This window comes from Gouania willdenowi, chromosome 14, assembly GCF_900634775.1.
Source record: "Gouania willdenowi chromosome 14, fGouWil2.1, whole genome shotgun sequence".
Taxonomy (NCBI): Eukaryota; Metazoa; Chordata; class Actinopteri; order Blenniiformes; family Gobiesocidae; genus Gouania; species Gouania willdenowi.
The window spans coordinates 20,835,543-20,853,931 of NC_041057.1; the positions used below are offsets into that span (position 1 = coordinate 20,835,543).

Here is an 18,389-nt window from a genome sequence, read left to right on the forward strand (position 1 = left end):
TCTGGCTTGACAGCAACATCAGCAACGTGCTCCTCTGGTAGCACTGCAAACAAACACTCACACGTACAGTAAGCTGTGGATTGTCATCAATGGGCTGTGGAATGAAGATGGTGGGATTACTACAGAAAGACACACATATCTTTCTATAAATCAGTGGCTCTCTTTTGGCTCAAGTACCCTCTTTCTTTCGTTTCTGAATCCAAGTACCCCTTTTGTCCGACTACAATTTTGCTCAGAATACTGTGAAAAAACAACTTTAGAGCATAATGAAGGAACACGAGTGATAACACACATTTTTATGAATCTAATATTGCAAATAAGTGGAATGAAACAATATTTAGTGACTCCTAAATACATGTATTTGTATAGTTTTTTTTTTTTATCATTTCCAGTCATCTCGCACCTGGTGTGGGACCAAGATTGACCCTTGTATTTTCAGTTCATGTTCTAATCAAGATCATTTTCATCATTTTAAATAAAAACAAACATTATAAACCAAAAACAAACATTATAAACCCTCATATTTTATTGCTTTTATTTGTTCATTTTCCACTCTCAAGTACCTTCTCCTATAGTGCCATAGAATACACTTGAGAAACACTGCTATAGATGACCAAACGTGCTGATGAAGAAAATAAACATGGAAACTTGGAAAATAAAGTGAAGGCTACTTTAAGGAAAAGTATTTTCATTATCTCTGCCAAGGACGTAATATTTTATTTGCAGTGGCTATCCGTACGGTTGCCGTATCAATATACCGACATTCTATTAGCGCCCCTAATTGGCCAGTTTAGGTCATGTGATAGGTCAGTCATTGGCAAGTTTAGTTCGCATGACAAAGACTAAACTTTACTCTGCCTAAACCTAACCCTTTGTTGTGATATGGGGTTATAACCTAACCCTGACCCTACACCTAACACTAAACCAAACCCTAACCCTAAGACACTGCATACTTGTACTTCTGTAACCGTACCAATTACACCGGGGGTTGTCAGTACGGCAACCGTACAAATAAGCACTTTCTATTTTAGTCGTCTGTTTGTCTGTAGGCATTGTTACATCCATAGCACTGCACTTAATAGATTTTGACAAAATTTTAACCAAAGATAGACCCTACTTGATACTTCCATAGTGTAAGACCTATCTTTGGTAAAATGTTGGCAAAATTTGTTAAGTACTGTTGACTTATAAACACTACAGACAAACAAACAAATAATAAATGCTGGTCTCCAAAGCGGAGGAACCAAACGTACAACAAGACATCTCATCTAGTCACCAATGAAACCGTAAAGCCTGAGTGTCTTCTGCAGCACACACACATAGAGCACTTGCAGGGTACTGTATTGAAATCTACTTCTCTGACCGTAAGTGTAAGAGAGGAAATTCTCTGTGTGAGGTCAATGTGGGATGCAGTGCAGCTATCGACTGGTGCTGAGGATATCCCCTCTCTCCTCTGTTCATGAAGACACAGCCCCAAAGCCTAATGCATGCTAATCAGGGACTCAAGAGATGATAGAGGGGATGGTATAACCCATGTGCCATAATTCAAGCCTTATCTCAGGTGATAGCCAGCTTCTTTATACACATTAAACCTCATTTGCATTCACAGTTGCATATGTAATGTTAAAACCTGCCCCATGAGCACAGGAGAGAAACACATACACGTGTCTGTAGAAACATTTATTCATGTAAGTTTAATGTAGGAATCCCCTCACCACAATCTTCCTCAATGTTTAGCTGTTTGAAGTGGATAAGACACAAGTGAATAAAAACTTCTTAATGAACACAGTTGCGATTGTCATCGACAATATATAAAGCCTTTGGAGCTTTGTCACAGCACATGCGTGTTATATTTGTGTGACCTATTATTGTGAGCAGAGCTGAACAATAAACAATAGATGTTAGTATGGTTTGCAAAAAGTAGGCACTTGCCAACCCGCCTGGTGAAGAACAAAACAGATACCACTGCATCTGTTTGAATTGACAGGCTGCAGAAAGATGCAACAAGTCATCGTTGCCAGATTGGGGTGTTTTCTGCCAAGAAATTTGAGGGTTTTTGTGTGTGTTTAGATTTTAAAACGTAATATACATCTGGCAACACTGCTGTAACTCTATGTATCATGACGTGTCATACAACAATTGGCTTGAGTGTTACGTCACGTCACGTCTTTACGCCGTCACGTGACAGAGCGCAGCCAATCACGGTAACATAAACACAGCCGTGGCTGGCTGCTGGAAGTAGCTAGAGTGTCACGCTTGGGAAATGTTTGCTGCAGGTACGTTGTATCATTGTTTGCTCAATTTAAAAGTAAACGTCACAAAACTAAATTCAATAAATGTCGAATACCGAGCTGTGTACCAATTAAACAACGGAATTGGTGAGTCGCGCTAATGTGATTCATTTGAATGGGTTAGCTTAGCCTAGCCGCTACCACTACCTGTTGACTGTTTGATGCGGTTAATAGCTTCTTGTATGCCCAGTTTCTCTGAGTATGATCTACTGAATGAAATGTTAGCATTGTAACTTATTTTAATAATTGAATATTATCTTTTTTGATAATGATGAATGCAATTTAAGCACTTTAAAGCCAGTTTCATTCTATTGGTATCCAATGAACTTTAATGTAGCCCAGTTAATCACTGGGCTTCCATGCACTTTATGCTGGTTTTCTTGATACTGTAATGAATGCTTTAAAGCTGATATCCGGAGTTTCTGAGAAATCTATGTTTATTGTATCATTTTTTTGAAATGCGAAAAAAATACCTAACTAGTCTTTTACTATGGTCTACTGCCAGTGGTCATTCATATACATCAATGTATATAAGTCCCGCCTTCATCCTATAGACCCCTATACAAATGTAAATGAGTGCCATGATCACCGAGCTAATAGGCTTCAACTTCCTGTAGCGGACTCTGTCAATCAAAATGAAAGCGGAACTGTGCACGGAAACAAGGCCCAACAGCAAACAGGTAAATATGATTTTGGCTCTTTCCTGACCCATGGACCATAGACCTATATCAATGTGACCCAATACGACCTTGTTATGTTCTGTGATGCGCATGCAGAAAAATAGAGGCGTGGCTTCTGGTAGATTGGCAGAAGCAGAGGCAGGAGGAGGAAGTGAGGCTGTTTAGGGCGGGACCTCAAGACGTTTCTCAGAAACTACGGATATCAGCTTTAATATAACAAATATTATATTAATTACTCGAATCATATTTATGTATTATGAACTGATTATATTGTAAAATATTGGATGACTGAAAATGAAATACTGCAGCTTGTGTTATTGTGCACTGGTATTTCTGAATGGTTCTGATAATGTGTGCACACACCAGATATTTGCCTATTTGCCATGAAGGCATGGAAAAGCACTACACCTCTAGTTTCAGTGAGGCTAAGTGGTGTAACTATTTTGTTTACAGTAACTATGTCTACAAGAAAATCTTACTCTACGTTCTTCCCCAAATTAAAAATACAAGTGCCAGATAAACGTATTTGTTTATGTACCTTCTCTAAACTAGACTTACAGCTGGATGAATGATAATAAGATGGCTTATTAATATTTGTATTCACTGAGGGTGGAGCTGGAGGACACAGTGTGATGTGTGTGTACCAATCCAATCTGGTAAGGAATTTCTTCCTCCTAGGTGGTCCATCCTGCTCCGAGGCTGGTAATAAGCTGGTAAATGAAATTCCACTGGTTGGACAAAGTTCCAAAAAGGACTTTCCCCTTGAACCATTGTAACATCAACATCACCTGGTGATATTTTCTCTTTCCAATTCCATCTGTGGCCCACAAAAATAATCACTACATCCCCAGCACCATCTGTCAAACACTGAGCATGAACTGTAAAGAGCAGTCATCAACAACTGAGGAACTGAACTTTGTGCATGTCAAAACATAAAACTTGCTTTATCATTAAAAACTAAATGAAGACTGGACATTTTCCATGTATGTACATTGTAATATCATTCAAGAGTTAATGTTGGTTAAATATTTCACATCATTGTTCTGAAAACTGGTGTGAATAGGCAGATATCAATTTGCTTCACAAGTTTTGAATATCCAACACTGAAAGTGAGATTCGGGTTTCCCGGAGTTTAAAACATGGCTTTCCGTCTAAAAATTCATTCTCTAATTGAAATACTTTTTCTCCAAGGTATTAAGTCTTCTACAGTGAGATGGAAGTTCACATTTCAGTTCAAAACTAATTGAACTAACAAGAATAATACTAATTAAACTGATCTACTTGAAAGTGTTCCCACACTCTTAAAAGTTTCTGTGCCATACGTTCACAGGTTTGTGGGAGATCAACTAAAGTACATGATAAATGCACTCAATCTATATAGCACTTCTTTGTTTTTTTAATTTTTAACACTGGATTATAGTCTCAAAACTCTTAACAATATCAGCTCTTTTACCCGTTAACACTGTCAATAATTGACAGCAACTCAGGGTTTAGTGTCTGGCCCAAGGACACTTTGACACATAAAAATGTAAAGCCCTAGAATCGAACCCCCAACGTCTCAATCAGCAATTGACGAAGGTTTGATCTATTCACAGGTTTGAATTCTTTGCTTAGCTCGAGTGGTTACAACACTGACGGGATCCGTCTTTTGTGCTCCTGGCAATTGGCTTTTAGAACCAGGCTTGGTGTTTTGTGGTGAATGTATTTCATGGTCTCTGGAGTCAGGACATGTTGTTGCATCCATAACTGAAAAGTGAGACTGAAAACAATTAGTATAGGCATGGGAGTAGATGTCTGAGTGCTCCACCAAAGAAAAAAATGTTTTAATGTAATTTAAGAAACATTTTACATGAGTTTTCTAACAAAACCTCATGTGACTTATGGGTTATTTGAGAGTGATTTTGTTGTTGGTGATGTAATTCCGATGGCAATCCTTATGATGCTACCATGGGTTTTTGTTATATGACAAGTAAGTCACTTTTAATTTATTTAATCTGCCATAATATTTAGGAATACCATTATAAGACTAATTTTTATCACCTCCTTCTCCCCCCCCACCGCACAGTTTCTTTTCAAATAAAACCTGAGCTACGCCAACGCTCACATGAATCCAGCTTTCTTCTTATTTTATGTAGATATCCTCAGTTCCCCCATTGTGCACTACTTACCCACAGCACAGCATGTTCATAAAGCTCTCATGAAGCACTGTAACATGTCTCTGAATTATCAGCAGGGACCGCTTTAGCAGGCAGCTCAACTTGTAAATATGTACATAAAAGAAAAAGGACTGAGAGGTATTGTCACTTCTTCATTAGTTCACCAGCTTCACTTTTGCTTCACTCACAAACACAATGCTTATACAATCCAAAATCTGCACAGAATGCTTTAGTCTGCGTCACGATAGCATTGCTGTTTGATAGATGACGAAGCACGTGTGCACGGCATACTCACAGAGGTATACAGGTATCCTTCACTGTTCATGGCGAGATACAGCCCTGTCTTTGCCCCCTGAATGGCCACGATCCGCAGACCCACTGGGATTAAGTTGAACTGGGCTAAATTGAGGAGTAAATCATAGGAGAGAGATAAAGCATGAAAAAGAGAGTGATCAAATGAAAGGTAAAGTATTATGCTATAAAACCAACACTGGTATCACGTTATGCTATTCTGCTTTTGTTTACAAGCTGCACTGTCACTGTCCACACGCTTCCCTAGTCTTAAACCCAAATGCTGTGTGACCTCTTGGACTTTGTGTTGATTGAAACGCAACAGTCCATCACCCTCACTGTGCTTCACACAGTCGCTGCATCAGGATTAGAATAGAGATGTTCCGCCAACCAACTTAGAGCAAATGCAGTGAAAAGGACGCTTCGATGCAGCATTCTGGTTGATTAAACTGCCTTAACATAAAACACAGTTCTTTAAAATGGTCTAGGTTTCTGAAGGAAATATTGTTTTTTAAAGGAAGAGACTCGTCAGACATGTTTACGTCTATGAGTCACTGGTTCGCGTTGATGTTTCCACAGGTGATGTGTGATCCAAGCAGTTTTGCACACGAGTAAGAGCATATTAAATTCCCAATGACTGACAAGGCTATTAGAGGACAAAAACACAATAACTAATGAGCTTACAAATAGCAATGCTGGACATGCATGCTATCTGTAGCTGCAGGTAAAACCAAGCAGCACAAACTTCTAAAAACAAGCCTGTTTACTGCTCTATGCTTTAGGTGGTGGTGTGCTCCATGCACTTTACTGCGTGAGTTCAGCTCCCCTCTGTGTGCCTTGGAACAACGCTGTGAATAATATCACTAAAATGCTCCTGAAAAAGTATGCAGGCAACAGAGTCACACACTCACAGAATGAGCTGCTTTCATCCCGTGTGCTGTCCATGGTTCCGTCGGGCTGCATCTGTAGGTAGTATCCATGTTGGCTGTATAGGCGTGTAACAATACCTTTGAGCTGTGGCTCTGCAGAAGCAAACAGAAGAAAAACATGGAGTGTTGGCCTGAAGTACTGTCCTGCCATTTCACCTGGGGTTTTGTTGTTTTATGCCATCTTTTACAGAACGAATCATTGTAATCGCAGCAGTTTTTGCCCTGAGAGTGTAACCGCACCCGCTGACACAACAGCACCTTTTAGTTGGTTTGCCTTGTAGACACATCTACAGTCCACCACAATGTTAAATTACTTTCAATTATTTAGTGAATTATTTAGTAATAATGACTGTTACATGTAAGTACCGTCCATCCATCAAGCATAGCTCAGGACCTTTATAGTTTTAATTTGTTAAATTTGGAACAAATTTAGAAGCCGGCTAAAGCATATATATATATATATATATATATATATATATATATATATATATATATATAAACACTTGATGAAGCTCAACGGCGGCCATCTTATCTCAGACAACTGACGTTCTGACATTCTGACGCAGTCTATGGTAGCTGTTGGAAGGTGATTGATCAGCTAAAAAAAAAATACCCTTAACTCGATGAAATATTGACAGATTTACAAAGAGTTTGCCTTATTACAAACCTTTTGACATAGGATGCTTGTACATGTTGAAATTGCCGCTTGCCATTAGAAAATTGGTTGAAAATTGAACAAGTTAGGGTTTTTGAAATCGTACATGCACCATTGATATTGATGTAATGAGCGGGGCCAGCTGTCTGAGGTAAGATGGCCGCCAAGTTGCTACGTCGCTCCCCATTGTCTAACAGCGCGGGTAAGTCATCTGTTGTGGTTCCTCCAGGCTAAGCCCTGCCCAACAAAATACATCACAATGTTTACAATCAATCAAAGGGTCTATAGAACATTCAGAAACAGTCAATGATGATAAGTAATGAAATGGTATTTACTCATTATATTGTATTTATGTATACTGTACATAAATACAAGGGATTGGACTGACTTCAGAATACAATAAACCAGTGGTTCTCAAACTATTTTAGCCTATGTACCCCCTTTCTCTTATTTCTGAATCCAAGTACCCCCATTTTGCTCAGAATACTGAAAACAACAACTGTAGAGCATAATGATGGAATGAAAGAGAGTTAACACACATTTTAAAGAAACTAATTTTTTTAAATAAGTGGAATGAAACAGTATTTAGTGCCTCCTGAACAGATTTATTTCTATAGTTTTTACCATTTGTGTTCATCTCCTGCCACAACCCTTGTATTTTCAGTTGATGTTCTAATCAAGATCATTCCCATCATCATTATTATTGATAATTTTTAACTAAAAATAGATTACAAAGTACCACATTTTTTTGTTTTCATTTATCAATTTTCACTCATACCCCCATTTGAGAAACACTGCAAAAGACAATAATGGGTTTGCAATACCAATGCAATACAATATTTTTGGATGGGTATTCACCCATGCTTTTATTTAACTTTAACTCTGGAGATAAATACGTACTTCCTCTGGGAATTACCTCAAAAGGCATATAAACAATGACATAAAACAAACCATATTAATCTGGTGTGTAGTAGAAAGTGTATTTTTTTTTATGATGAATTTGATGCTTGAATCATTTTTCTGAGTCATAAAAATAACAAATTATTTGGAAATATCCAAACCTGGAGGAAAAACCCATAAATACTTCAAGAGAACATGTAAACTCTGCACACAAAAAAACTAATTTGACCCTTCTAGTATAGAGGCAGTGAATCCACCTTGAAAAAATGAGATTTTATTATCAATAAAAAGTGGCATATCGGATTATTAGCGGAAGAAAAGACCTTCACAGTACAATGTCATAATAAATAAAATAAAAACTCTGGTCTTATTTCATGATTTTCAGTCAGTCTAAGTTGAATTTCTACATGAAAAATAATCTTTCTTCAGGACAACCAATCTGAATTGATTCACCACGTCAAAAAATGAGTTGGGATTTTCAGTATTTAAAATTATATCTTGATTCATTGGTGACTTGCCCAAGGTGAAGTTTCAGGCAGATTTATTTAACATTTGTACACCTAATGGCTTAAAATTTCTGTAGCAGTCAATAGTTCAACTCACTGATGAATAAAGTGAAGGTATATTCATTTAAGTTTAGCAGGCTGTGTTGCTTTGAGTGTTATTTTTAGCAAAGCTTGGGTACTGGAAGGATCAAGTCAAGTGAGAGAATGTGTCTTCTCCCTGCTAAATAAAGGATGTCTAATCATGCAGCCTGGGTGCTGCAGAAGAAGATGGAGGTTAAATAAGAGCGGCTGAATGTTGCGTGAGTGCAGTCCCCGTAGTCCACTTTGTGTCCGCTTAAGAAGCAGGAAGCAGCTGTACTTGTGCATAGTCAGAGGATCCTCCACCAATTGGACGCCTTGATAACACAAGTCACTCTTGAGTCGCGCTTCACCACCTTGTTCCCAGTACTTCCCCAGCCCAGGGAATGACTCAACCGAAAACAAACTCATTGAGTCAGGTCAGGCCCAGTGAACTAACCAAACTCCTTCATTGTAACATTAAGAAGTAGATTGAAACATGGATAAATGAGCCGTTTATGAGCCTCAAGAGAGACGGGAGACCATCTAGGACTTCCCTTTTTGTGAGACTTCTCATGCCCTCATACACACTCCAGAGGGAGCAACTTAGGGCACTGCGCAATCTGCCGGTTTCCTTTGGGGAGGGGAGTGTGTACGTGGCACAGGATGCTGAGAGAAGAATCTGTAGGACTCGTTCCCAGGGGAAGTGTGCCAGGGTTGAAACATCAGTGAGACTGTGACCTACTCCCATTGTTACATGTGTGCATCTGCAGCACTTCCCACACTTTCTTCTCTCTCTCAAGGCTGCTTGTCAAAACATTTCAGTATCCCTTTCCTCTCGATCTTCATCTTCTTTCTCTCCCTTTCTTCAACAGAATTCTGAGTTATGTTCCTTTCATACCACCTAACCACACCGTACATCATCCAATCAGCGTGGGGAAACCGCTCATTGCTCGTTTCGCTGATGAAAAAATGGAGAGATGAGAGGAAGAAAGGGAAATGAGAGGATCAAGGAGGAAAGTAGCAAACTGAGTGACAGCAGGTGGAACAGAGTCAATTTGATGTTACTGTCTTTTCATTAAGTGCGACGGTTGTATGTGCTCAAGGGATAAAAACGCACAATTAGGGAGACTTTAATAGACAGCGAGTGCAATATTGCTGCAATCAAAATCCTGTACTCACAGTTAGAGCCACGAAAACTAATGTCTCACTTAGCAGATCTGGCTAGAGCTTCCAAATTATCCACACCTCAGCATACCGTAAGCTGTTTCATCTCTCGGTAGGGCTGCTGTGGAAAAATATGTCTCTTTCTCTGCTTACTCAAACTTTTAAGAAGACGGTATACATGGTAAAAAAAATAATAGGCAGATTAAAAGTATATAACCTAGGGTGCTTTCACACCGTTTTTTTCCCGGAGGACAGGTGATTATTTAATCTCCTTGGTTTGGCTCGGTTTGCGTTCAGAGCACAACTTCTGATCTGCTCCAAACAGCCTCTGGTACAGTTGCATGAGCTAACCAAATTGACGGTTCCATTACTAGAGTCGAGACTTGTTGAGGAAGAAAAACAGAAACCTGAAGAAAAGGTTAGTTTTACCCTACTGATGATGTGTTGTTGCAATAGAAATTCTGCTGGGTCAAAGCAAGCGGTTAAGAGTTCACAGAAACTTCTCCCTTTTCCATTTGTTTTTTCACAACATTCAAGAATGGAGCAGAAACCAGTTGTTGTGATTTTAGTGGTTTTAAAGCCCTGTTTTGCGCCGTCGCCGGTTGTTCTTGACCACCCACGATGCTGTGTGCTCTACGTCAACGCAGATACTTCCTGTGTTTGACACGTTCCGAGAGTGGTTGTGTTCACGCCGCTCCTAATTGCTCTCGGCTTTGATTGCAAACGCTCTGAGATTGGCAGAAACTATCACTCTAGAATTCACCAATTTGATCCGCCAACGACCTCATTTGCATGTTCACATCGCCCAAACGAGACGGACTATCTGAGCAAAGGATCCTAGAGCATTTTAAATGCTCTAACCATTCGCTGTAAAAACACTTTGGTGTTACCCAAAATCAAATGTTTTACTATTTTCATTAGCAGAAAAAAAACAAAAACAACATTGGGTTGGGTAATCAAAGTTATTTTTTTACCAGTAATTTACTGCTTCAATAAGGCATTCGCTTTTTCTTCTCGTCTGCAAAAGTCGTCATTGGTTAACAGTACATGGAGTGCAATCTTTTTGTGACAAATATCCTTGTTTTATTCTTGAGAAAAACAATATATTTACTAAATTGCATTATTGTGACCATCACCATTACTCTATAAGGAAGGGTAAGCTAGACAATATTAGGGGGAAAGATTAAGAGAGGGCAGCAAGTTACGCCTGAGTGAGGGAGGAAATACAAGGGTAAAAGAGTTAGGGAGCTCAGGACAAAGACGGACAAGTGTGTGTCGTTGGTATAATGTGATGCTACTATTGTTTGCAGTGTAGTGACAAATAGAGAATATGAGGGGGGAAACATCCTAATGCTCAGACGGAGATAAGAGTAAACAGAGAGAGTGAGTGTGTGCATCAAATTGTCACAGCTAATTGTTGGATACAAACATTTCTAAGTTATGTCGTAAGATAAGCCAGGCAAGCGGCAAGCAAGGGGACTCAAGGGGGCCCACTGCAACCTCACAGTACCCCAGACACCCACCTAAGCCCTCATCACTGCCCCAGAGTAGCGGTGGGCGGCACATACGCCCATTCTGAACATCTGTGAACTTCCCCTTCATGAACTGAGTTTGTTATAATGCAATCATAGCCCACCCGTTGGTTTCTGCATTCCCACATGTATAATGCTAAGGTCTGCTCTCCTTTTAGACTTTAGATTGTTTTTGCATCATATGCACACTCACACAAACACGTATACAGGTCTTGCACGATCCCATCATTCCAGCGGAAAACTTCTCCCACCCACGTTGCAATGCTGGCTCCGTTTAAAAAGTTTCAAGTTGAAATAAACACATTGTTTGGGTAATTTTCTACAACAACCCACATAGTCACAGAGGGCAGCGCTGTAGTGGTTCATTCTCTAGAAATGTTTATTTGCACTTCAAACCAACTAGGAAGCAACATACTGTATTAGCAGATATTAGTGAGTCAGCATTGCTGATTTCATTCCTGTCAGAAGTTACACACTCTTTTCCTTCAGTCAACTGATGATTCTTATATTTACTGATCTTATGTCAGTTTTTTTTCCTGAGATTGTCAAAATGTTACTTTACAAACCTAATCAGAGTTGTAATTCAATTTACCTTACTAGATACTAATAGAAACCTCTCATTCTAATTAATTATTCACCCATAGGTGCTAATGCATATCCATCCATCCAGCCAGCTATGCTGTACCTTGGAAGGATACCAATCTCTGTCACTTTAATTGGGGTATTCATCATACAATGGAGGATAAATGATCATACCTCCAACCCCAAGCCAAACATGTTTCAAACCTTAACATGAAGGCTACATTCAATTTATATGATGGATCATTTACATTTCAATCGTTTTCACTGAGGTCACAAGGGGAAACCCCAACTCAAAAAAAAAAAAAGTTATTCAGTCATCCCTCAACAAACCCCAAATACGTATGCTGACCAATAGTAACGCTTTGTAGTAGCTTTTAAACGGCTTGGATTAGAAAAGCCTACAAAGCCTTTTAAGCCTTTGCTTGCATGATGAGGTCGTATTGTGGGAAAATAAACCCCCTCACTGATCTGCAGGGGTAAACAATATCATAACTTTGTGATCCGCTGACTCAAAGGTCATGTGTGACAAATCTGGTATGTGAAGCATGCTCAGAATGGAGATTATTTGTGGCAGAGGTAGATTTGTGGGACCCCAATGTAGACAGATATAATGTTACAAATAATGCATACAGAGAGGTAGGAGTAGCTTTCTTCAAACTGCTCGAACATTTGTGTAAACTGAATTCTTCATTTTATAATATTCAATGCAATTTTAGCAATAAAAGCCAATGACTATTTCTTGGGTTATTGTTTTCATTGCTAAATATCTGATATTGTTTTAACAATAAAACAAAGAACCTATTTTATATTTCTTTGGAAAGAATAAATTAAACACTCTTGCCCTTGATTAAAAATCCCTGGTTTGGATCACATTTGATTATTATACCTTGAACAATTTCCCTGAGATTAGAATGCAAGTTTTATAATATTCTATTTAACATCAGCAATGGCATGTTGAAATGATAAGACTGTGGTATTGCTTTTTATTTCAGATGCATCATCAAATTTCAGGTAGGGACAAAACAAGAAGTGTGTTTGGGGTGCTTTATAATAAGTTTTAAAGTTCTTAACCCTAGAACACCATCGCTAAAATTAGTAAAACCATCACTATTGGCAAGTGACTTTAACACAATATAAAACACCCAAAATAAAAAGTACTTGTCATCAAAATATGATAATACATGAAAAATTGGAGTAGTTTCTGATATAATATACCCAATAAAAAGTACTATATTTTGATTACCAGTACTTTTAATTGGGTATACGTCAAAATCAGTCAGTGGTTGTGACGGTGTTACTAATTTTAGTTATGGATCCCTGGGTAGCTTCACCATTGTCTTTAACGTTTGCTTTCTATCACTATTGAGATTTACTTTTTGGCTAATACCATCTGAGGTCACCACAGCAAATTTTTGGCATTGTTAAATTACGCATGTGTTAGGGTTCAAATCACCCAAACACATGCCTGTAGGAAAAAGTGGGTTTTGGAGTAGGGAAACACGCTAACCTTTAAAAAAGTCAAATACGATGCTGAAGCTATCTGGAAAGAGCCAGATTGATGTGTAGGCCTCCCTCTAACTCGAGTTCTCCACATCAATCTAGGTCTGTGTCTGGAGAATCCTTTCGAAACCAGGGAGGGACATGAACAGAATGATTGAAGCTGATTGGGCGAAGCGCCTGTCCACCATGATTTGTTTTAGCCAATCACACGGAAACAAATGATAATGTCGTCATTGGCATGCGCCACAGACACACTGCTACAACAACAACAAGGCTCCATTGGTGAAAACTTTCTTTTGGGATAGTAACGCTGTGGTCATTATGTCGTTGAGTGACTTTTGCTGTTTTTGCAACACGAGTATGTAAGTTAAGGGCACGTTAACCATCCTTCTGCGTCAACATTTGATTCGGAGCTATGCTAATAGCGGTAGCCCAGCTAGTTCCTCTCCCTGCAACTGCGCATGCGCCAGTTTTGCTTTGGCACTTCTGCCTTCGTCACGCCCGGATATCCCGCCCTAAACCACAACACTGCCTCATGATTGGTTCTAACTGTTTCAGTTCGGCTTCGAAAGGCAAAGGCGGGAACAGCACAAGATGGATTCTGGTGTTTGTGAAAACCAGGAAAATCCATCTTGCAGGCAAGGTTAATGCTGAAGCTACCCAGGGACCAATGACACATGGACAAACATAACATTGTTAAAATGTAAATTAATTCAATTAAAACCATGTAAATATGTTTGCGATAGTCCTCTCGGGTTAATGAGTTTTAAACTAATGTCAAATTGACAGAGTAAATTAAAAATGTTAAAGCAGGCTAACATTATTCATAGTCGGCCACTAACGTACTTATTAACTTCATTAGCAATAGTGTCATAGTAGAGATCAAAATGTAAAACATGATAAAGCCTTGCTTTGTCTTCTGTTTTGTTTGGAAAAACTACCTCTATCACTGATTTGAAGTAGCTTATCATATTGAGATTCTTGTTACAACATTCACTCTAAAAGTATGTTTCCAAGTAAGAAGGTTTAGGAGAAAATTAATTTTTTGATGATCAAATATGTTGTAAAAATGTAAATATCTGTGCAACCTTTATTGGGAAACATGCACATAATGATCTAAAATTATCTAAAATGAGGCCTGGAATGAAATAGCCTTTTTCTCCTGGTAGAAAACAAGTTGTGGCTGGTTAAGTCATGTTTACTATAGGTTTTGTTTCACTGCTGACAATATACAGATAAAACCTTTCTCAGTAGAGGTGAGGGAACTGCTCATGGTTGCTGGTATTCCCACCATATGCTTTCTACTGTATGTGCTGGGTGTCATTCAGGGTGATGCACATCCTTGTTTTGCTGTTAAAAGAACAGCAGGAAGCGCACATTAACTTTCAGGGTGAGCACACTTACATCTGCCTCAAAGAACCTTGACTAAACGTGCCAGAAACACACAATGTGCAGCTTTGCACAATCCTAGTTAATGTTTGACGCAATATGTGTGTATACGACTACATCTATCGCTGAGGGGACTCACGTGGAGCTTAACGGACAGAAAACATGATCCGGGTCAGTGGAGTACGGGTCAGAGAAAGCTCCCTGTCTGTTTATTTACATCAGCACACAGGTGTTGTCAGCAACTCGCACGACATGTTGACTCAGCAGTAGGCCCATTCCCAAGCGACCTCTTTTCACATAAAGGGAAATATGACAAGCAGCAAAACAAGTGTAGTACGATGCAATGCTGTGTATCAGTGTTAATTTTGACAGCATTTTTTGATTTAGTTTTAGTCATAGTCTTTTCAATGAACTGCAACATAGCTTTAGTCAAAATTTGGTCATCATGACTATTTCAGGTATAGTTTAGGTATAGTAAACTAAATGACAATGATATTTGAGTTGACTATATCTGTTACATAGTCGACTAAAATATGTTAAAGGGGACATATCATGGTTTTAAATCCTTCCTTTTTACATATAAATCATACAGTTGTGGTCTATATTAAGCGGAACTGCAATGCTTGGGTCTGAATTCCTCATTATTATAGCTCCACAGGCCCCTTTTCTACCCCTTTTCTGATGTGCTTCTGAGAGCAACTCGTTTTGGTGCGGTCTCTTTAAATGCAAATGAGACACTCCATACCCCGCCCCCTCTTCAGGTGACACTCGGTTCAACTCCACCCTGCTCGGCCATTTTTGTAGTTTGATAGAAGAGATACGGCTATGTAGCGGCGCATAAACTTTTTATTCAGAGGTTATTTACAAAATGTCAACAACGGAAGACTTGTCCATCCAGCCTTACATGTTCGAGCCAGAGTCTGACCCAGCGGAGCGAGATGAAAATGAAGATGATGAACCTGCAGAACCCTAACAAGTGAGCTAACACAAGCACCGAGCTAACGCTAGCGCCAAGCTAACGTCACGAAATGCATTTTAATACAGTCTTTTCAAAGACAAAAACAGCAAAATGAAATGACTAATGAAAACTTTAGACGTAAATTAAATCACGTAGGCCATATCATCAAGGATCTAAAACGAGCACACAGCGCTAACATATGAAGACGGTGCAACTGCTAATGCTAACAAAGCAATGACAGGGAGGTCTTATCATCACACTTTTTAGCGTTATTTACAGCTTACCGAAGTGCTCTGTTCGTCGTCTCCAAAGATAGAAGGAATTGAACCCTCAATCAGACAAAGTCTTTTGGCAAATCCTTCTTTATACTGGCGGAGGTTGCTGAAGCAGTCATCCTTGAAGTGCTTCGCGTACACAAAAATGACCTTACCCACAGATGTGGGTACATTTCCGTGAAAAATAAAACTCAACCAGGCACTTTGAAAAGGTTCTGATGCTGGGAGACGGTGTAATGAGCGTGTGGGTTACTACATCCAACAACCGAACATTTTGACTTATCCTCTCGTAACTTCGGCATCCTTGAGCTTGGACTACAAAATAAAAGCGAGAAATAAAAATGGTGGATTGCTCGAAGTGTTGGACCTGGAGTTGATGTACTAATTTAGCAGTTCTGCTGCAAAAACTGTGATGTAATAGTTCAAAAAACGTAATAGAGAATAGAAAAATAGAAACTGAAAAATATGAGCAAAACAGAATATAAAGATATCTACGGAGCACCTGAAGAGACTAATTTGGTTTTTTCTGTACTTCTAAGCACTCTAAATATACAACAAAATGCATTTAAGGGCTAAAAAAGTGGATTTAGCATGATATGTTCCCTTATGTTAACGCATTATTTTTTTAATAAAGATTCCAACACCATTCATCAACTTAATATAGGATGGAAATAATATTTGTAAATACACAGATCACATGAGATCTGATTGGATTTCGTCCAATGCAATGAAATTATGGTTTCGTTTTTATTAGTTGACGAAAATCAATATTTATGTAGTTTTTAATTGGTCTATAATTATTGTCACTTAAAACATGTCAATGGAAACGATTCCATTTTTTTGTCAACAAAATGAACACTGCAGTGTACACAGTTATTTTCATATTTTTAATAATTGTTTTTTTTAAAGATGCAACGTGTAAAATTCTCTCAGGCTAGAAAAAAAAAATCCTGCATTTTCTTAAATTTCTAAGTGTGCAATTGTTGAGGATATGTTACAAAATGAAATCATTCTTCCCCAAAGAGATAAAGTTCTTTTCAATGTGCCAAATTACATAACAGGATTTCAGATTTGAAGGTTTTGCTTTCTTTTAGTGGATTTGCATTTTAAACCCCAGTGGGGAAATTCTGCTAGTTTTTCACAGGGATCCCCCTCATCAATTTACATCAGCTCTGCTCACTCGGAAAATCACCTGGGGGAGAATAAAGCTGGACCCTATAGTTCAACCATTCACACAGCAATTATGCATGTCTGTGTATAAATGAGGTCAATGCACATACGAACCCAAGGTAATCACATCATGCATCACAACTGCTATCAAGGACACTTAAAGCCATGGCTGCAATGTAATTGCTCTGGAAAAAAAAAAAAAAAAACAAGCAGCGGTTTGAGTTTTATCACTCATCAGTGTAGTGTACGGAACAGTGTGGGTTATCAGTGCACTAATGTATTTATCTGGCTTGATTTGAGCCCAGTATGTTACTTGCTGATCTCCCAATAGCTGGGCTCCTCGTGATAAGGTTGGAGGTAATTACTGAGGGCCTGCATGACTGGGCAGCCAAGGGCATTTCTATTTCTTCTGCAATGACTGAATAGAACAACAGGGGTTTTCCTTGGCTCATAATGTCAGGACTTCCTAACTCTCCTGTTTTATACATTTACTGCAACACCTTTTACTACGCCACTCTTTTTTGAGCATACATAGATAGTCTGTTTGTGTTTACCATGCATTGTACATAAGCAGTGTTGGGAACGTTACTTTAAAAAAGTAATTAGTTATAGTTACTCACTACTTGATCCAAAAAGTAACTGAGTTTGTAATTGATTTACTCTATAATAAAAGTAACTACCAAGCAAGTAAAAAAAAAAGTTTCTAAATGTCAAAGAATTCAGATTTTTTAGATGCGTGTGTCGTGAGGTGCTTTATTAAATTTGAGTTGCTTACAACGGATGTCGACAAAGTCTTCACTCCTGGATATAATGATCACTTCACATGCACGTTCTTGCCTTTGACCACAATTCATTTAAAGTAGTCTTTGTATCGCCACCTTAAAAATGACAACTTTTCATCGGACTGCTCCACGCTCGCCATCTCTGCTGCTTCATCAAATCTGTAGCGGTTGTGTGTGTGTGTGTGTGTGTGTGTGTGTGTGTGTGTGTGTGTGTGTGTGTGTGTGTGTGTGTGTGTGTGCTGGCTCTAATTGGCTACCATGAAACATGACGCCGCCTTAGCCAATCATAATCGCTCACCTTGTTTTTAACCCACCTCCTCACTACAGTTGCATATGAAGCCATACATAACAGTTATTCAATCAATGCATGTAACGCACCTCATTTAACGTTCAGTAACGTTAACGGCGTAAAAAGTAATTAGTAAGATTACCCCATTACTGAAAAAAAAAAAAAAAACACTGTTACCTAACGCCGTTATTTTAAACACCATTATTCCAAACACTGCACATAAGGTATAGGCGTTTGGTTCAATTACATCAATTACCCATGTTCAATTATAATACAATTA

General features: G+C 38.7%; 1 protein-coding gene across 1 annotated transcript in view; it reads right to left on the reverse strand.

The window, feature by feature from the left end:
- fgf11b (fibroblast growth factor 11b) overlaps window positions 1-18,389 on the reverse strand; it is a 50,317-nt gene that overhangs the window by 12,950 nt on the left and 18,978 nt on the right. The window contains exons 2-3 of the mRNA XM_028466024.1: window positions 6,330-6,440; window positions 5,423-5,526 (exon numbers count right to left, since the gene is read on the reverse strand). Of these exons, the coding sequence (XP_028321825.1) occupies window positions 5,423-5,526; window positions 6,330-6,440 (215 nt within the window). The remainder of the gene's footprint in view (window positions 1-5,422; window positions 5,527-6,329; window positions 6,441-18,389) is intronic.